This window comes from Telmatherina bonti (assembly GCF_933228915.1).
Source record: "Telmatherina bonti genome assembly, chromosome: 23".
Classification (NCBI taxonomy): Eukaryota; Metazoa; Chordata; class Actinopteri; order Atheriniformes; family Telmatherinidae; genus Telmatherina; species Telmatherina bonti.
The window spans coordinates 11,596,808-11,618,949 of NC_136632.1; the positions used below are offsets into that span (position 1 = coordinate 11,596,808).

Consider the following 22,142-nt stretch of genomic DNA (forward strand, 5'->3'; position numbering starts at 1 on the left):
AAACATTTTACATTAGAATTAATTTGATCTTTAGTTTTTGTCTTCATTGCACCTGAATCCAATTATTGTACCTGACAGATAAAAGAAAAATGCAGTTGATTTTGAATGTAAACAATACAAAATTATAACATTTTGAATAGACCATTATTTGTTTTAATTATGTTTTTTATTGTTTATGTTAGTAACTGATGTTAAAAGCACAGATCATTCAATGAGCATGATGTTTACAGTGAAGTGTTGATGTAAACACTTTGAGGGGTGCTCCAAGAGCAGAACTACACGCAAACCCTTTGACTTCATCAAAACCCAAGATTGTGCGCCCATGTATACTCTGGTGTATCTTTCATTTACACACGAGGTACAATGTGGACAAGCTTCCACAAATAACATCACTTTCAGCTGTTTTTTCTGCATTGTGTTTTGAAGCCACTGCTACAACCTGCCAAACTGTTAAAGACCCCATAAGAGCAAACAGTGGATTCAGCTTGTCAAATGGCTCCAGACATTGTGAACAGCATTTATCCAGAATTGCCTTCTGTCCATTCTGTCTGGGTAATTCTGTGTCTTGAAATATCCCTGAGCTGCAGCAATTCTTAAATAGCTTTTAAAGACCTCTGGGTGGCTGATTCCATCAAGGCTCCATCATCCCATTTATTTATGCACTATCACTGAAAAACGCCACTGATGCCACAACAGAAGCCAATTATTGGCAATGTCTTTAAGCATGAAATGGGATGGAAAAGATATAACCAGTAATGATGGTCATGTTTCAATGAAACAAAAAATTCTTCTACATTAATAAATGTTACTTTTACCAAGAATGACATAAAAAAGAAATAATGAAGAGATTTTTTTCTGCCAAGTTCATCCATCATTATGAGTCAACAAGGCAAAAAGAAGACAAAACTAGATGCTCTGAGCCACTAATTGGGAGTCCAAATAAACCAAGCTCACATTAGCATGCACACAGTGTCTATAAACCGGCACTTTGTATATAACAAATTTCTGTAAAAAAAAAGTCCAAAGTCTGATGTGATATGTAGATATTTACTTCATGCCACTATTCAAAACTCTCCGTCAGCAAGAGCTGTGATTCCTTTGTTACTGTCTCATGTGAGAGCTGAGATGGTTACCATGACAATAACACTGCGATACTCTGTGATAGAGCAATCAGAGAAAGGTCTAGCAAAACTTGTACTGGGAATGTCTCCAGTAACCTTTGAGCTTTAAAATCAAGCCACTGAAGCCAAATGAGAATGGAGCACACTTTCTCCATATAAAGTCACCGCACAAACACAAACGTCTTTACATCGGCTCAAATTATGGTTCTCGCTTGTCAAATAAAGTAACTGCAAAAACTGTCGCCACAAATTACACTAGAGGAAAAAATTTTATGTTTGTGAATGAGAAGAAATCATTTTAGCTGCATAAATCAAAGCAGGTCTGAAACAGAAACATTTTCTCTTCTGAATATTGATTTAAAGCAGAGAACTGTGGGGAAAACAATGGAGTTCAACACGTCTAGCACATGTTTAAAGTTACCATTAAATAGCAAAACAAGATGATTCCTTGTTTATCTACATTGTGGTCCCACAGACACATATTTTAAGAAATTAAACAATATATAACACCATGAAGAAATCTTTAAGTGTGTCTGTTATGTCTTTGCTGACCCAGACAATGTGGTGCATTGTGCAATACAGACATGTCATCAATATAAACCACTTAAATACCATTTCTGTTTTAATGGGGGACTTCTGTTGCAAGAACAGAACATTGGCCTTTATCTTTGCATTGAAAAGAACCTATTTATTGACCTTTGTACCAGTTTTAGAGCATATTTAAAGTATTTTCATTCAATTTGGGTCTGTGGGATCAGCCTAACGCAGATAAATAACTCCTTTGTTTCTTAAAGTTTTCCTTTTTCCACAAATTATATCTTCATGTATGACACATGTACACAATTCTTATTTGTCCCAAGCTAAGCAACATAACACACACACTACATATATAAAACATACATTCACCTAGCCATTTGTTTTTTCACACTACCTTTGGTTCATATGAGACATCTTTAGTTCATTAAAATGTTAAAAATCAGATGAAAAACAATTAGTGGCACCTTGATACACTGAAAGCTAAAGTGCTGAGGCTTTGTTTCAAAATAATTTGCACAATCGTCCATGACTATCACATATGAATACATACTCATGTCATCTGCAGAGTTCCAGAAAATACTTTTTACACAGTTGCCTGAATAATATATGTTTTGTCGCCACCTGGTGGTCATATGACTAACACTGCATTGTTGATGCTGCGTTTACAGTTCATACGTAAAGGCCTCTTACATTGCTCATTCACTCACATTTCACATTTGCAATCCTATTAAATCTGCTATAAAGTCTCTTTTTTTTTTTCATTTATCTTAGGACAGGTGGGTTTCTTTGTTTTACATTGCAGTCTAAATATCACAATTTATTTACTATTCATCATATATATACATAAAGCAGGGGTGTCCAAAGTTGGTCCTGCAGTTTTTCAATGTATCAGCAGCACTTCAGACTCAAATTATTGGATGCAACAGCCTATGAAGTTCTTCATAATGACTTATTCATTTGAGTCAGGTGTGTCTGAACAGGGACACATGGAAAATCTGCAGAACTGTGCCCCTTGAGGACTGGAGCTGGACACCCCTGACATAAAATCTCAAAGCTAAGGAACTACTGACATCACTTGTAATGGCCAGGAATCACCTGAATTGGAGCCAAGCATTTAATCAAATTCATATGGCGCATAATGTTCAGAAGCTACCTCGAGTTCTGTTTCAACATTACATTTACTGCCTGGCTTTAAAACACCAGAGTAAGGCAATCAGATATGGCTATGGTTATAGCACAGGTGTGGTGTCTGTTTGTGCATGCTCATGCATTTATTATTCCTTGTGTATGTATACAAGTATATGAGTCAAAACTCCTAAAATCTTCTCACAATTTACAGCACACAGATACCGTCTGTCTGCAGTGGTCATGCCAAGGGTCCATATGCCCAAAAAACAGATTTGCTGGCTTGTATGTTTTATTTAGTTTTTTTTTTTTTTTTTAAACTTTGATTAAATGATGCTGCTGCATACAGAGATTCAGGAGCAAACTCACTCATCTCTCAGAGTTCAGCCCGTTAAACGTTAGTATGCAAATAGATATTGACATCAGCTTGAATTCCCAGTCCCAGTGAGATGGAGGCAGTGCAGAAAAGATGCAAAAGAAATGCAAGTTCTCTCTTCAAGTTTGTCTTTAAAAAAAAAAAAAAAAATCTTACTCCGTTGACTGGAAATGCCCCTAAAAACCACTTTAACAGTTGGTGGAGTTATGTGTGTTAGGCATTCAGGGTACAGAAAGAGGCCCAGTAACATCAGGTTGTCGGGCCGTTTGTCTGCACAGTTTGTGGTCAAACATAGATGCCTTCCGGATTCAGGCTGGAGCAGACGGCAGACTGCAGAGTGCGAAGGTCGCTGGGAAGGAGTCGAGAGGAGCCGAGTCTTTTCAGAGAGCCACACTCCTCTTCTGTGATAAAAAAAAACACATTACAATCAGCTTTGTGTAAGACATTTTGTAACTGGACAAAAGATTTCATTCCCGGGAAACACACACACACACACACAAAAAAAAGCTAACATTTTTTTAAGGGATACATTTCTTTGTACTTTGATCTCTCTGTGAAAGTCCTGCAGCATTTCAGAGCTGCCGTTAACAGGGTTACAGAGAGTGTCAGCAGTCTTGCCTCATCAATGTATCATCCTGAGGATGCCCACAAGGTGTCACTGTGTCCATACACATGCAACTGCAACGCATTTAGACCATGTGTCCACCAAAATGAGGCAATGACCTGTAAAATGGATCTTTCAAACGCGATGATTACATGTATAAGTCAGAGATTGTGTTGCTGTGTCCATGTTATGTCTGATCGAGTGTATACCGTTGTTCTCTCCGGTGGGCTGAGCAGGAAGCACAGTGACCTTGGTACCAGTCTGCTGAATGAACTGCTGCAGATTGACCTGTCGAAGTTCTTTTGTCAGCCGCTCCAGCTCCTGCTCCTTCTCCTGTGACGGAAAATACACCATGACAACGAAATGAGGCCTGTGCCTCCGCTGATATGAGGACTGGGAACTGAAAAATACACTCAACTACCTTCCAAAGGACTCTGCCGCATTTAGTGCAGCAGCGTTGCGGAAAGTTTTCTGCCGCGTGAACATGAATTATTTCAGCTGCTGCACTCTCATTTCCTGTTTCTTCATCATGTCAACTTTTACTGGGAAGAATTAATAAGTAAAAATGCAAAAAGGGATCATGCTCTGCTCAAGATCCCTCAAGTCATAACCCAAGTGAGAAAGCCAAGGGAAAGAGTTGGCCACAAGACGGTTATGCAACTACAGGGACAGGATTGGGGACTTATTAGACCCCTCTTTAATCAGGCAAAGAACACTGTTAATACCCTATCTTCTCCTTCTCATTACCTCATCCTTGCCACACTATTATGTATCTTATGGATATATACAAATTAGTTTGTACCAGGATGAAAATAGGCAAGAATCCCCTCCACATGCCTAAAAATAAAACTTTGCTTTGCTGCCAATAGCTTAAGGAGCTTAGATGTCTATAGCTCCACCTGCATGCAGGAAACTCACTTTTTGCAGAACCATGTTGTCCCACATTTTTAGAAAATAATTTCAAACATTTTACGAAGCTTCTTCATCGTCTTTCAAACTTGTTTACAACATCACATTTGATGCCAAATACCAGAATGGTGCAACAAATTCCTGACAATCTCGAGGTTGCAGTTTGAGGTTAAAATAAACAGCTTAAAGCTTTCGACATTAAGATTGTGAACTGACCTGTAATCTCTTGCCTGACTGGCAAAGTGAGCGCTCCAACGCCCTGCAGCTGCTCTCCAGCCGTGCTGTTTGTTGGCTTTGCATTTCCAGCTCTGCCTTCACTTTTTCCAGCTGGACTTGCACCTAAAGCAGAGAGCATTAAAAAAAAAACAGTCATCCAAATTTGAAGAAACAATGACACAAATAATTGCTCCACTGTTAAGAGTGGGTAATACTGGTTATGCTGTAACCTGGAGATTTAAAACTAACAATAAAACTATTGTATAAATGCTTGTTTTTCAAATCATGCTATGAAGCACAACAAGTTTAAGCTTAAAATGACATTTTGTAGGGCAAAGAAGATGTTGTTGTAGAAGCTTGTGTGAGATTATTGTCTAAGTTCTCAACATTTCAACATAAAACATTTCACTCTGAGTACAAGCTGTTGTCTGTTTATTAAACTATAATAAACTGGGTGGTACCTCTTCCTCCTTGACTTTCTGGCTGAGCTCAGCCTCTTGCTGCAGTCGCTCCTGTTCCAGGCCTGCCTCCATGCTCTATGTAATACATTTAATAAATACAAAACTAGCATGAGAACAAATGTCTGTGTGTTTTGTATTTTTGGATAAATATGTGTTGTTTTAAATCAGTAAAATAGTGGAATCATGTAGCTTCTTTGTGATGCCAAGCTCACCTGAATGCGAGTTAAGTACTCTAAAAGTTTGGCCTCGCAGTCTCGCACATGGCCCTGCAGCTCGGCTAGCTGATGCCGTAGCTGCTGCTCGCTCTCCTGCTCGATCTGCAGCTCATTTTGCCAGAACTCCTCTTCTTCCATCTCAGCATCGTTCCTCCTCACCTGCTGCTCTAAAAGCAGGAGCTCATCTTCCAAGTTTCCTTCCTGTCAAGTGAGAAATAATTGAAGTTGTTGGGAGTGTTTTTGATCTGACACTTTCTCTAAGTATTGGCAGAGGCAGCGGTGCTTTTACTAACTTCACTGGCCTCGCCAGTGGCTTCCTCCCAGTCTCGCAGCTCTGCCTCGCAGCCCAGCAGACGGCTCTCCAGAACTTGGAGTTTGTCTCTTTGTAGCTGCACCAGTCGTCCCAGTTCTCTGGCCGGACTCCCAGGTACAGAAGCTGTTCCACCCCCTCCAACTCTGCTTAGGTTCAGACTCACACCACCCTGCTGGGATTGTTTGGCTTGCAGAGAAGATGAAAGCATGGGTGGGAGAAAAAAGATTGGATTTTTTAATTTTTTTTTTTTTTTAACTAAAACAAGCAAACAACAAAACAGTTTAACCCCAAAAGTTAGAACACTAAAATTTCAATACATGACAATGATCTGCAAATCTCATACATCCATATTTTATTTACAACATTAAGAATATGATGGCAGCAACACATAAAAAAGCTGGAACAGAAGCCACAAAAAAGCTGCACAAGAAATTAGCACAAAAGCAACCAGAAGAGTATGTCACAACTGATTTGGTAAAGCTGCAACAAATCAGTAACATGACTGGGTATAAAAATTTCAGGGAGGCAGAGCCTCACAGACCTAAAGACTGGCAGAGAAGTGTGGAACAATTTCATAAAAACGATTCATAAGATCCAGAAAAGCAGTAGGAAACTCTGTGTGCACAGGGCATGAAGGAAGGTTAAAACTGGACAGGAACACTTCCAGGGATCACGGTCTGTGATTACAGTTCAATGTGCAATCCACAAGTGCAGGTTAAAGCCCCAACATGCAAAGAAGAAACGATACACGAACATGATAGAAAAATGCCTCCATCTTTTCTGGACCAACACTCATTTAATACTGTTATTTTTACTGTTGTGACGTGTCTTTGGGAGTCTTAAAAGTCGTCGTTAAGTAAAATGTATTATTATTATTTAAAATGGTCTGAGGCAAAGTGTTCGTGCACTAGACTGGCCTGTCTGAAGTCCAGACCTCTCACAATCACAAAACATTTGGTGGATCATGAAACAAAAGATCGGAAAAAAAGCCCAAAACTCTTCCTCTCCTAAAACTCCAGACAGTTTACAGACAGTTACTAAATGAAAGGGGGGATGCTACGCAATGTTAAACATCAGTGTTTTCAGGTGCGTTGCTGCTATCAGATGATTGATTGCTAGATAGATCGATCGACAACTCGATAGCTCAATAGCTAGAGATAATTTTCCAGATTGAGTCTAGTGAGCTAATATTTGAAAATGGTAAAATGTCATTGTTCCATTATTAACTATGTTCTGTTTTATTGGGAACAATGACATTTTAATAGCATTGCATTCAGTTTTTGTTCACATTTAACATCCCAGCTTTTGGGGAATTCGGGTTGTGAAATAAATATATTTCCTAATATATTAACCCACTACCTTCAGAATCTTTACTTCTTCCAAATATTTCCCGCAGACCTCTGGCACCCCCGGTGAAGGTCAGTGACTTGCGTTTGGGCTCCCTTCGTTTAAGCGAGCGATCCGTTCCTGATGGGCGGAGCTTGGCCAGAGGTGGGAGGCTCTGGCGGTAGAGCCCCCGCTCTGGGACTCGAAGCAGCCCTTCAGACGTTGGCCGCTCGCTGACAGACGGGCCGGTTCGTTGAAGGATGAGCTGCACGTCGCTGGCATACTGACCCCACTTGTTGAGGGACACTACGGGGTTTTCATGTGGAGCCAGGTGACGCTCTGTCTCCCGCCATTTCTCAATCAAAGTGTATCTGCCGGTCCGTCCTGGGAGAAAGCAAAAGAGGAAAAAGAAAAACAACTCAGATTTCACCTGAAAAAGATCACGGTTTATGTTTTAGGCCAGCACTTCAGTACAAGCAGCACATCACTTGTCAAATAGATACACAGCACATTTGAGCACTCCTCTCAGCAGATTTGGCATATTTACGTATTAAACAACCAAACAGAATAAGGTCATTTTAAGTTAGCTTGCCTCAACCTTTCTGAACTTTTTCTTTTCTTTTTTTTAAACAAAACATGACTTGAGTTTCACTCATCTTTTAACCCATCTTTCCTCTTTCTTCATTGTTGCATCATGTGAGGCTACGTCCAGGTTTATCAGTTCTGTGAACTGCTGGTCAAAATAATAATGTTATTTTTCAGTAGAAATTGCCTTAAGTTTGTGTTGTGTTTGACTGCTCCAATCGTTCAAACCGTTAAACTGATGAAGGGTTTCTTTGAAGGGTCCTGTTGAGTTATAAAACTGGAAGATTGAACCAAAAATTTCATGAAAAAGATGTAGAAAAGGGGCTTTTCAACCCTTTCATTTGAATTAAAATGGAGCTGAGACAAAGCTAAGTTTGCAGAAATAACTTTGTTAGAGGTTGTTAGAGTCATTTTACTTCTGTTATTTAGGGTACTTCTTTGTTATTCTGTGGGTAGATTACAGCTCATGGTGTGATAAAAGATGACACTGCTTTCTTGTTTACATCCATCCATACACCAATGCTTCCAAGTTTTTCCATTCTTTCTTCTTTGTAGTCATTTAGAAAAAGCTCATCTGAAGCACCAGAAAATTCCAGATATCAGGGAACTGAAATGACTGGTATTTCTCCAGTTAAAAGCTAAAGTCTTTCTTAGATAATGTTTTAGGATCTATGCCATCGCATAGCTTGGCTTTTTTAAGGTAACTAGAGAATGTACTTAACTTGTACTTGGAAAGCATCCCATATCTTAACTGCACAGTGGGAGCAACTTTGGTTTGATTAAACACCATTATGTTTGTCATAAATACATGAGCAAAAGTCATGTATATTCCCATCACTGGCAGCGAAGTAGCCCAGAGCGTGATGCTAACATTATGATTAGCAAATCTCAATCCAACTATAAAACTTTTCTCCAGACTGCTTTATCTTTGCTCAACAGTAACTAATTTTACTTTATGCACTGATGCAGGTAATGCAGCAGCTTCCAGTTCTGACAAACTTGGGTATTGGTGGATCCTGAATTGTTCCAGACCAAATCTGTTTCTTCTCATCCAAGTTGGATCTTGGAAAAATGTCTCCGCCCCCAAAAGAAATTTACCAGCCTGAAGTGATGATGTTGGAATCTAAAAAGCTCTGAGAAAGACAATTCAGCCCATTAGATCTATACTAAACCACTGCAATGTGTGTTTGATTCAAGTGCTGCTAAATAGAACCTTTTTCTTATGCTAAACCAGCTGCAGTCGACCACAACAAGAAGAAATTTTCAGCTTAGATGATCAGTCCAGAGTTGTTCTGTTTTGTTTTGTAGAAACCTTTTAAGAAAATTAAAAACAAAAAAAACAAACAAAAAAACAAACTCAAGTACTTGTGCAGCAGATTTAAGATTTAGCATTGACAGATGACAAATGGGACATTCATGCATATGAAGACTGCTTGTCATCAGCATACAAACAACCAGATTACTGTAAGTTACTTGATTTGCTAAACATTGAAAGCAGCTTTAATGCTGTCAAAGGAGCAAAACCAATTCAGTGAATACTTTCACAGCTCTCCCACGCTGGTGCATTTCTGGCAGATTCAAAGAACTTCACAAGCGTGTTGAGTGAAAGAGCTTTACGGTGGGAAAATTCAACTCAACAAGCGGTGATTGTGTTGGCCAGAGGTTGAATGGTCCGTGTTTTTTTTTTGTTTTTTTTTTACCATGTCTGTGTACTCCTGCATTCTTGTCTGTACACATGTAGATAAGAGAAAAAGACTGCCTATTACCCCCTTACCCCCCGTCTAGCACAGTAAGGGTCCTTGTAAAAAAAAAAAAGAAAAAGTGCATTCATCACTATAGCTATTTACATCAAAGTGCCCCTCCTTGAACAAAAGGCACAGTGGACACAAAAGATAGTAAAAAAACCACAATTCTTCCTACACTGTGAGTCTGACAAACAAGCACATTTTAACTCTAACCCATCTGATGGGTTGGTGAAAACACAAGGGATAAATCATTCTGTCTTAATGGGGCACCCGTCTCGATTTGGGCTCAGAACGGTTCACACAATAACTAACAGTAGATGCAGAGTGTGAACCTATCTGCAACAGCACATGTCAATAAACCAAATAGGCCTACTGCAGTATGACTCATCTCATTCTGTGGGCCCTAAGTGTGTCTGACATCTTGCACAGTCAGTATTGGATGGTAATTGCATTAAAAATGTGGAAATTTTTTATCTTACAATCCATTTAGTTGAATTTATGTTTAAATACATTTTTCCGATCAAATAAGTAGCAACAAATTGTAATCAATCTTTCTGAACTTACCGATGGCTTGTGCCAAAGCAATGACTACTTCCTGGCACGTTGTGAACTCCGTGACCCCACACACAATGCGCTGCACTCCGTCCACCCACACTTTCAGCTCCATGGCCTTCATCCAGAGGCCCTCATTCCTCCAAACCACAAGGGGGCGCTATCAGTGTTCGCTTTCCATCCTTAAAGAAAAAAAAAAAAAAAAGCAGTTTAATTCAACTTTTAGGTATCACAAAAAATGCACCTCAGTGTTAAACAATCATCTTTGCTCCAGTAATCCATGTCTGAAATAATACTGGATTCTTTTACATTAAAATTTTAACAATATTTGTACTATTATTATTAAGAAAGACCAGAGACAGGGTGGCGATGTAAGCTACATAACAAATGCACCATAACTAAGCAGATGGAAAGGCTAGTACTCACTGCAATGGACACTTAGAAGGAAAATAGAGGATCATTTTGATCTTTGGGACAATATATAATATCTGAGAAGACACTGGTCAGAAACACAGTACAGAAGTAGTCTATTAATGAGCAGAAAATCATCAGGAACACCTATGAAAGCTCAAACTGAGATTAACATGAACACCTCGGAGAGCCACCCACTGTGAGCCAGCCCAATGCCTTATACTCCAGCCAAGTGCCCAGGGGACCAAGACACCCCTAACTCTCCGTTTACCCCATTTACTTTACTATTTTATTCACATTTTTAAAAGTTCAACAAAAGAAAGCCTGCTATTGGCTGTAGAACATTTATTTCTAAAGCAATACTGAGGGCTAGAATAAAACAAAGTTTCAGAACTCCCTCATGGTGTGTCCATTTACTAATTCATATGTGTATTTTGGAAGTCTGGAGATCAGCTTTAAATAATATGTCAAAAATAATCAATTTCCCCTGTTCTTCAAGGTGTGCCGATATAGCCATTAAGCAGGCATTATATATCTGTGTTTGGAGATAATGTACATAAGAAGAATAATGTTGAGTCAAATGCTATTTACAGTTCAGGCAGAGCATCTTGTGAGAACTAAACTCTGAAATGCTTTGAAAAGAATTTCTACATGCATCATTTCTACAAGAATCCATGAAGCATTATGTCCTATTTGAACACTTTCAGCTTCAGTTTTATGGACCCAGTTTTACAGTTCTGGTTCTGTCTGCTCTGTCAATCAATCATCAGACAAAGCAATCAGTTTAACCAGCAATGTTCACGACAAGCTCAACACAGGGGACAGTTTAGCTGCTGAAGAACCAGGTAGCTCCCCCAGGGGTTGCTGGAGGCCAGTAACCACTGCAGAACGTAGGCACAGAACGACTAGCTTGCTCCTTAAGCAGAATAGCTCCCTCTGTGATAAAAACTTTTAAATGTGAGCAATTTGGAAAAGAACACTTACACAATATCATTACAAAACAATTCCACCCTACTTCATCTGTTTCCAGTTATTTCCTTAAATGACTTCACAACCACTAGAGAGAACAGGATGGAAACAGCTAAAGTCCATGTCAACACTTGTTCTCTGGAAGCAGTTCCATATAACGCTGCTGATAAATTACTGCAAGAACACCCTTGTGGTGCAGCGATTGCAACCGTGTAATAGAACTCTTCCAATACATTTTTCATTTGCTGGTGTTCAGTGCCGGAAAGTGTGCGTGCACAAAGAATGAGAGTCATTTTCAAACTGCTGACACAAGCGCCTCAGCAGCGAGGCAGCCATTATGAACCTGGCAAGGCCTCAACAGCAGCTAGAGCAACAGAGCAGTAAAGGAGCAGGTGCCTAATGCTTAGTTCTGCAACCCTAGTGGGTTAAAGTGCTCCTTTTCTCATGAATGGGCCATCAGCTTAGCTGTGATGCTTCACATCCATATCACTTGATATGTAATTTAGGCACCTTCCATCTTCATCACAGCTGGAATGAGGCTCCCATACCTCCTGCAATTTAACTACTTTTACCCCTCAAGATTTAATACAACTAAAAGCGCATCATGTTGCATACTCATCTGTACTGAAGGCATCTGGTTGGGGGAAGGTAGGATTATTTAAATTAAAATTATTATTGTCAAATGAATGAGATTATTTGCATGAAAGGAGCTCAGTGGGATCTGAGACAGAGGAAAGATTTTAGCAGCTCCCCACCAACAGTAATGGAGCTGCCATGCAAGATGCCAGCTCTGCAACTGTAAGCAACTTTGGTTTCGGTTGCCTTCCCGAGCACACCGAGGCACCATGTGGAGGAGCTGACAGATCAAGCCACCAACCTTGCAATTAGTGCACAAACTGCTGCGCCGACTGGGCCACAGCTGTCCGTGGTGAAAGCCTCAAGGGACAGATGGACAAACAAAACAAAGCAGGTGCTCCATGTATAAAGATCAGCACAGGAAACATGAAGTTATTGATCCGTTATTCTCTCATCAGTCAAGCAGCAACCGAAAAATGTCAACTGAGTGAAACAGTTCACACAAATGTCTGACATGGCTTCATGTCTGCGTCCTAACAGGCCTGCAGGATGCCTTAAGACTTTCACAACTGTGGCTCAAATGTGGTAATTGCATGCTTATTAACGCACTTTACGCAATATCCAAATCGCACTTTGTAAAAGCCAAATGCCACAAACTGGTGAATGGGATCTCTACCTCTCTGTTCCACACACACATTTATGAAACTTCATCTCAGCATAACAAGTGCATCTGTGTGAAATTTCACACTCTCGTTTCATACAATCTACTATCAAAACAAGGCAAAATAAGTAACAGAAGACTTCATCCTTATCAGCTGTGTGGTAATAGTGAGATAATTCACATCCAAGTGTGACTCTAATAAACAAAAGTCCATCAATTAACCCGATGGGCTGATGTGTTAAGCTGGAAGAGGCTTCGCTTCACCGATTCTGAAACAAATGTGACATTGAAGATGTTTTCTGAGCCTTAAATTACATCCCAGCTAGTTTTATTACCTAAAAACTCCTTTGTGTTCCTTAAAGAAATACAATTAGACATCTAGCTAGACATCTATCTAGTTAAATGTCTAGCTAGTGTAGCTAGCTAAGCATCTAACTAGTTAGCTAGACAAACAAATACTTTATTGATGATGAGAGGGAAATATAAAGTTATTATCAAAATAAACAGAAGAGGAAGACTGTTTAAATGATGTTACGATGTTGGTATGGGAATTTAGAGTTACATGTATTACAATTCAATTCAAATTTTATTTATATAGTACATCTAACACAACCTTTGTTGACCAAAGCGCTTAACAAAATTGAAATCAACTTAAAAGTATGCGTACCAATGGTATCAATTAAAATATCTTTGGTTTAAAAGAAAATACTATGAGAACATGTATTAGAATATTAAAAAATTATATTTACAGAGGAAGACATTTCCATGGGTGAAATGGTGAAACTGAACAATTAGGACGTCTGATCTCATCTCACAAATCAAAAAGTTATAATAAAGCATTATCATGGAGTTTTAACAGCCTGTTAACAAAAGAGCTTCACTTTCCTTCCAGTATGTTGTGCAGCTGATGAAAAGGACTGATGCTAACCAGTTTGTTCCATCTATCTCCATTCTGTCCAATTGTTTAACATTGAACAAATGCTACTTCCCCAGGACACCACAGAGTCCATGCTGGTACTCCCCACTTCAGAACATCTCCAGCATCAACTTTCCTGTACACAACACCTGTGTTGATCCTCCAGTCCAGTCTGACCTCCAAGTCAGCATCCATGTACTGGTAGCTGTCCACAGCCTAACCCTCACCCAGTATCCTGACTGGTTTGTGTGCCAGTAAACTCAATCTTCATACTTTTTTTCTCATTCACATTCAGAAGGAGAGGATTCCTGCAGCTCCAGTACAATAAGTGGTTCATCAGCCACCACAGAGTCACATCTCTGGATGACTCTGTGGATTTAGACCTTTGAAAAGAGCCATGACCGTAACATGGTTAGGACAGTAAAAGGCAACACAGGTTTAGCAGCAAGTTTTAGATGTTTCTCGAAGCCTGGAGTTGCCTATCCTTCAGCTATGGCAGGGTGAAAGCAAATATGGACACACACTCCTGCAGGTTTTTGTAAACTCCCTCCTCTAACACACCTGATTCAAATTATATGGATCCAGGACTGAAGATGCCTACCCCTGGACTAGGGTAAAACTGCACATCTTTCGATACTGAGTGAATGAATGCATTAAAATATTCTGTCTCTGCCCAAATGACCATCTTAAAGGAGCAGTTAGCGCCATTCCCCCACTAAACCATCCCAGCTAACATCACATGTGGCTTGATAGCTTCTCATATCAATGGTTCCTTGCAGTTAATGCAAAGTAGCTGTGCATCACCTACCAACTAATCTCAACTGGTTCCTCCAATCCTCTACATGGACTTCCCACCACTTTCTCAGAATGTAGGTGGGATACAAAGCAGATTTCCCACCCACAAATTTTTTTTTAAAAATCTTATGAACAAGTTAAAGTTGAAAAAGTTGGAATTCTAATAACACAAAATACAGATTCACATGCAGACCAGCTGCAGATCATTAATAAAACCAAAATCCGAGACATGCACACTATTTTGAGTTTCTTGTTTTCTGTGCTATCGCAGAGTTATCGACATGTTACATGCAGTCTAACAAGTGCAACAGAGACCTGAGTGACTTTGAACATGGAAGGGTTAATGCCAGAAACAGCTTATTTATTTGTATTTCAATCACAATCATTTAGATTGTTTGCAGAGAAAAGTCTGAAAAAAATATCCAGTGAGCAGCAGCTGTTTAAGCATTTTTATGTCAGATGTTTGAAGAGAAGAGCAGACTGGGTAGAGATGATAGAAAGACAATTACAGTAACTCTAATAACTACTGGTTTGGTTCAAGGTGTGCAGAAAACCATCACTGAACAGACAACACAGATGGATTACAGCAGCAGAAGACCACACCGGGTGCCATTCCAGTCTAACAACAGGAAACTGGGGCTACAAGTTACAGACTCAACAAAACTAGCTGGATAAGCTGCAGCGTTCGGGTGGTTGGGTCAGAATTTGGCATTTCTACATCACTGTGTCAGTCCTTTATACCTTTGTAAAACATGTTCCTCCTCCACGGCTTCTTCACTCACAGGCTGACATATGCAAATAGATGTTTGCTTTCATCAGAAGCAGCACATAGGGCCATAGGAGCAGACAGCTGTGCAGCAGCAGATGTTCAGATGTTTTATCATCCAAATGAGCAGGGTTGTAGGCACCATAGCTTTGATCCTGAGTCCTGAATAGAGCTGTCTGAGCTACTTAGATGTTCTCAGTGGGCGACTCCGAAGGCAGTCAGGTTTCTAAGTATGAGCTGAACTGCACAGGTTATGAAGCCTCTGTCCTGGGAATGTTAGGGTCAGCGTGTAAATGCCATAAAAACTGAATTCATGACCACTGAAGTAAGTTTCCTAATGGACATTTCCTTAACCCTGTTGCTAAGTTGTAGCACGTTGGTAACTGTGGCGACTGTTGCTATGATGTAGCCAACTTTACCACACCTTCTTTACAGCATCGCTGCTCCTGCTCCCAGTTTTCACTTTCAGTCTGGTTTTAGTAACAGGTATTCTGCTGCTGCTGTTGCTGGCGAGTGAATAAATAAATAAATAAATATACAGGCTACATAAATTACTATGCTGCAACATGGGTTTCTATTTTTGGGCGGCTTCATTTTAAACGTGTAGTTCCATATTTAGACCAGCTCAGGAAGCTGCGTCCACACAGCTAGTCAGAACTTGTGGGAAAGGTGCTGCGACTGCTGGAATTTCCTTTTTCATTTGCCTCTGTTTAATAAATTGCCAGACTTGGTGCTCCACATTCCTACTTCACGTAGTAATTTATTCACACGGGATCCAGCTCTTTGTTTCAGAAACACACACTCTTGAAGTAAAAATAAGAAAAATGTGAGCATTCAGTCGCTGCTATCATTTCATGTAGTTAATTGAAATTTACTATAATTTTTTTTTTATATTAGATTTTAACTTAAACTGTAAATTTTGTTTACTTTTCTTCTTTTTTATAATTGCGGTGAAGAAAAAGTGGAGCTGTAAGGTGACGTTCATTTATCGGCTGGCTTACAGTCCAAACATCCAACACGGTCACACACTCTGACCTGGGACTGAAAGAATGATGATGGATACAACCTGTGGAAATAAGATGCTGCCAAACGGTGGCCAGCATCACTCAGGCATTATGTGAGGAGGAGCTCAGACATTTGACATTCCTCTGCATCAAAAGAAGTCAGCTGGGCATCTAGTCAGGATGATTTTCAGACACCTTCCAAGGGAGGTGTTTCTGGAATGCCCCACTGGGATACACAGCACCTGCTGAAGAGATTACTTTCCCAGCTGGATGAAAACACCTCAGAGTCCCCACAGAGGAGCTATAGGAGGTGGATGCATTGAGGGAGATCTGAGAATCACAGTTCAGGCTGCCCTCCAATGGATGGACAAATCTATTAATATTGGCTGGTTTGCTGAAGTATTTGAACTTCAGTGCAGACATGTTTGCCCCCATTTCCTTGGCTTGTAATGGCTTTGTGCCTTTGAAGATGTGCTTTATAGGTTTTTTTTTTGCCAATTTCTGCTTTGAAATGTATGGATTTTCTTCCCTTTGTTTAAGTTTTATTTCCTGTCAGAGCACACTGGGACTTTTCAATGAGAAGTCTTAGCCGCTGTAGCTGCAACAGAGCATTTTAAACAAAGGATGCTCTGCAATAATGTAAAGCATGCAATTTTAGAACACTAGGCCTTCCTTTGTGTGCAAATGCAACTAAGAAATACCCCTTCCAAGACGGAGCATTCCCTGCAGAAACCATCTTGGTGAGATGTGACAATGCTAACACCATCTACCTCTTCAATATATTATGAGCCAATATTACTTTCCCCCCTCCTCCAGTATTTGCCCAGTACTGCAATGGGCTGACAACCTGTCCAGGGTGTACTCTTCCTCTTGTTTAATGGTTGCTAGGATTGACAGACTCCCTTCAACACTTCACTGGAATAAATGGGAATAGTATTAAGTATTTATTGTTATCAACCAATACCAGCAAAACTAGTAACAGTTCCTCAAACTGAAGCTGGACTGCGAAACATACTCTTAGCATGCAGGAAATAATGTGTTACTGCATTTTCCAGGGTTGTATTCCCTTACATTATCATGAGCTGTTCCTGCATGACCTGGAACTATACTGGCAATTAGCACAAGATTAGCACAAACCAGAACAGAGCAATAATTAGAAGAAAGAAGGGAGAAAAAGGAAGACAGCGAGGTAATGTAGATAAGGACTTGTTTTGGTTGCAGTATGAGGCACAGAGCTGCAGGCAGGAAAATGTTGCTGCTATCGGTACAAATCCTCTTTTGCTGCAGCCATTTGGTTTCAGACATGAGGAATATTATGCTGTCTGAGCTATAAACCACTGAGCTAATCTTAGTTGTGACTTCAGTCAGCCTCCCCTGAAGTTTCATTCTCAGGATGCCACAGGAAGGCGGAGGGGATGCAGGGTGGCAAGTCAGGGTTCCTTATTAGACTTTCCTCAAATAGGATTTTTGACAGGAATCAGAAAGGAAACACTAGTAAATGATTATCTATTTTCTCAGAAAGTAGCAATAGAAATGTGAGAGGGTTATAGCAGAAAAAAGTCAACTTTTTTCTTTCACACAGAGTTCAAGTCTGGTTTTAAATGCAATATACTAACTAAACAGATAATTTCCTGTCATGTTCAGCTCACTGCTGTATAAATCCCTTGCTTTATTAAAGTTTAACAAACTCATTGATTAATGTTGAGCTGCTGACCCTTGCCTTTTTTTTTTTGTTTTTAGCTTGACTACCGACAGACAGAAAATCATTGCCATTGAAATTCTGATTTCTTCCCATAAAATGCAGTGACCTGCATAATTTTAAAAACACAGTGTCAGAGCAAAAAATGTAAATACTCTTCTTGTTGAGACTTGGTAATGAGTTTAGACTCTTCCCAAGTCGCAGCCAAAATGAACAAACAGTTCAACACAATGATGCAATCAGAAGCCAATTTTTAAGGAGGTTGTGACAGCAGGAGGGGTCCGCAGCAACAAGTTGTGCACAAACAAAAGAGCATGCTGTAATGTCTGCAGAAGCCCACATGGGTACAGCAGCATGATTGGATGCAAACAATCCCTCACCATGGCGACAGCTCTTGGCTTTGTCCAAGCTTTTTACACAGATGACTGGACTGATCACAGAGCACAGTCTGGGAAAGAGTACCAAACAATTGGCAACAATTAAGAAGCAAACCTGTGCTTTTGCTGCCACTTCCTCTTTGTCTCCTTTGAATGCGGGTTACGAGAAAACATGGGAGGTGAGGGCTGCAGTGGGGTTTCTTAGACTTAAGATTAAAAGGGGTGCTGGAAAAGTCTTACGATGGGTCTACAGATAGAGAGAGATCAGTTTCAGCTGGAATTCATGGAATCCAGTAACAGGAAACACAGCCAAGAGTAAAGTTAAATAGCAAGTAGGCCACAATAAAGTCCTCTTATACAACATTATTCTGCTCCCTACACTTAAAGGTGCATAAAAATCAATATGTTGATGAAGTTCAGCAGTCTGATAAGACATTCTAGGATATCTATCAAAATAAATCCTGAAAAAATGGTCTCAAAATTCTGTTTCACTCAAAATCCGGTCTTGTCTTCAAGCTTTGAAGTTGAAGTTGAAGCTGTGCAACAGCTCAAAACCTGCTTAGTCGGGTTTTTTTTTTGTTGTTGTCTTTTTTTAAACTCTATGTTGTTATAGAAATCTTCTCATTTAAATCTAGCACTTAAATAGTTTAAACCTAAACTACTTAAAGTGGAAAATGAATTTATTAAAAAAATTTTTAGATAATTTCCTTCTGTTTATCACATCTTACATGACATAACAGTTTTTGGAAGCAGGATTTTGAAGATGAAAGCTAAAAATAAATCTGTTGGCAATCCATTCAACTATAGAGCTGGAAACTCACCCAAACCCACATGTGTCAACCTCACAGTGGCGTGAGAGGGAAAGTCGAAAGATTACAGAAGTTAGGAAGATTAATCCTCCAGGGACCACGGCAGTGTAATATCTCAAGCCATCCTGTCCTATTGTTGTTGAAATACTGCAAAGTGAATGACATTTGTCATCTCCAGAGCCAGGCTGGTAGAGTACGGCTAAAATAGCAACAAGAAATGCTAATGTCAGCAGGAATTTCAAATACAAGAAGCAAATGAAATTAGATTTCGACCCTTGTCCTCAGACAAGATGTCACTTTCCTTGATGGAGTGTCCTGGAGACTCAGCTGCCCTCACTTATACAGTAATATACTCATGACTTTGTGCTTTGGAGTTGGCATGCAGCCTTTATATTAAATAGTAGCATCCCACTCATCCTTCCTTGTTCTTTATACAGAAACTGGAAACACTGGCATGCATTATTTTAATTCCACAAGAGAATAGAGATTGCACTAAAACTGATAATGCCTCGTGTAATCTTTAAATTGTCTTGCTGCGGTTGTTTGCATTTTTGCAACATTTTCATCTGTGAGATGCTTTGTGCTGCTGAATGTAGATCGCTTTTATAGACCCCACAAGCATTAACTTTATCAGTTGAAGACAATGACGTGGCTCCAGATTTTGAAAAAGCTTGAGTAAGCTGAGTGAAAAAGCCTCAGGAAGTAATCAGACTGGAAAGCATTGCATTCAGTCACTGTCAGTCATCTATTCTGTAAGGCACAATGTAAGATTTCACCATGCAGACGCAAGCACGCACACGCTGCTTTTTGGATGGCACTATAATTTAAGCCACGGAAAAACAAGTTGTTTGGGCAGTTATTTATCACCATTTCTTTTTGCTATGTGTAAAAATTCAACATAAAGTAAGAAAATAAGTTATGCGAGGATTAAATTAATTATTTTTCCACAGCTGCAGGAAACGAACGCCACCCTCCAGCCTCAAAAGTTAAAACTAATCAGGTTGGTGGAGACAATAAGCTTGTAAGACTGGCAGATAAGCTGACCACATGGTGGTGGGAGGGAGAGCACACTGAAAGATAAACTGCACTGGATTTACTATGCTAAGTCTGTTAAGAGTTTTCCACTGCAGAAGCATGCAGACATTTACCTGATCTTAAACACAAATACATGCGATGGTGGGTCTACTACATAAAAACCTGCCGTGAAATCCATCGTTTGGATGATCTATGTGTACACATGTGGACAAAATTGTTGACACCCTTCGGCCGATGAGAGAAAAAGTGACAATGGTCACAAAAATGAGTTGAATCTGATTGAAAGTAATAATAAATAAAAATTCTATGAAATTTAACCAATGAAAGTCAGACACTGTTTTTCAACCACACTTCAACACAATTTCATAAAAAATAAACTCATGAAACAGGGCTGGACAAAAATGATCAGAAGGGTTTTCAGAGGAGGCCAACCAACCAAAATGGAAGAGACATTAAGGAAAGTGACTTTCAGTTTTGTACAAAGCTTGTTCCTTTTTTAAAATAACATAACGATACAATCTGGCTGTAATTGCTTTTACTTCCTTTTCTGAAACCAATCAATTAAGCTGACAAACAACATTTTAAGGGGCTAAGTTTTCTCTATGGAAGCTATAAACAGAATCATTTGGGGTTGAAGTTAATGGATACAGTTTTACAGACTGGTCCAAAGAGGAAAATAAGTTTTGTTTAATAAGAACAATACAGAATCTAAATATGAATACATGGGGTTTTTGGTTGAATCCTCGGTCCATTTAAAAACAATCTTACTGATGTTACTTTACAGAAGAACAGAATAAAATACTAACTTTGAATGTGGACATACCTAGGTCAAGCAACCTTAGTCCATTAGTGGATAAAGATGTGCTGCATCTTTGTACAGCACAATGATCCTACAACAAAACATGCAGTGGCTTTGAATAGATTTTCCCATGCTTCCTTGACACGTGTGCTTCAGGGGCTTTTTACTCTACTGTGGCTGTTTGACTCGGTTGGAGGAACTCTTGTTTAAAGCCACTGCTGAGTGAGCACTTATTGCCCAACTCTATTAAGAGATCCATCATTGCAGGGCTCAGCAGATCCACTGACCACTTACTGAGACTCCCTTCCTGCTAACTCATGGATATGATATTTTCAATAGGTGTAACCCACCTTTTTACATTAAATAAATGTGAAATACAAATGTTCAGGAACCATCATATTTCTAAGATGCTTTAAAGAAAACAGAAGGAAAGACATGAATCTTATTTATATCCGCCAAGCAAAGTTACACACCCGCTGACCAGTTATCAACTCCTAGTGTTTTATGGCATTTTTCGTGCATAAAACGCTCAAAATAACAGTAAGCAGTCAACTTAACAGTTTACATCTTAAATGGGGTTTAAACACTTGACGCAAGTGACTGACGCATTGAAGTTGCGGTGCGCTCAGCTCTGTGCAAATCTCAGTCACATACCTGCTTTCAGCCGCAGCTCTCTCTGTGCGGCAGCTTCTACAACTCTCGTGGTGTTCTGCAGCCTCAGTATGTCTCGCTTGAATAAGACCCGACACTTCCCACGGCATGTAAAAGCGAACCATTCGTTGGAAAGCCCACCGCAGTTCATCCGTGTCGACTGCTGCTTGCGGAGTCAACAGCGTGCGCGCGTCACCGCCTGGAAGAAGAAGCTGCGTGGATGTAAACACGAGCTCGTCCGCTCACCGGACATCCGACAAGGCGCTGAACACATCTGCTGCTCTGTTAGCAGGCTGCTCTGCCCGTCAGCACCGAGGTCCTCACTTGGAAATGACATCGGAACAGAACTGGGACACCGCAAGGCATGATGGACCAGTTAAAGCTGCAATGCACTGCGCTGGTAAACGCATGTGGACCGGGATCCCACTCGGATCCAATGCAGTCACTTTCTGGCTGAGGATGTGAAGAAGCGCAGTAGGACATGTGGCGACGCACGTGCTTTCATCCTACATATCGTCACAATATGGCTTTCTGTCACCATTATAGGCGTATATATCCCATTTCAGAAACTGCTGGTTTTGTGGGATTT

The 22,142-nt window shown here is 40.0% G+C and overlaps 1 protein-coding gene across 1 annotated transcript; it reads right to left on the reverse strand.

The window, feature by feature from the left end:
* Positions 1 to 93: 93 nt before the first annotated feature.
* Positions 94 to 21,884, reverse strand: rassf8b (Ras association domain family member 8b). The gene is made up of 9 exons (XM_079263008.1): positions 21,557 to 21,884; positions 10,098 to 10,267; positions 7,237 to 7,587; positions 5,858 to 6,063; positions 5,562 to 5,765; positions 5,350 to 5,424; positions 4,889 to 5,011; positions 3,973 to 4,096; positions 94 to 3,560 (listed from the first exon to the last, which is right to left on the reverse strand). Exons 2-9 carry the CDS (start codon positions 10,207 to 10,209, stop codon positions 3,445 to 3,447), a joined length of 1,311 nt encoding a protein of 436 aa, XP_079119134.1. The 5' UTR covers positions 10,210 to 10,267; positions 21,557 to 21,884; the 3' UTR covers positions 94 to 3,444.
* Positions 21,885 to 22,142: the final 258 nt, after the last annotated feature.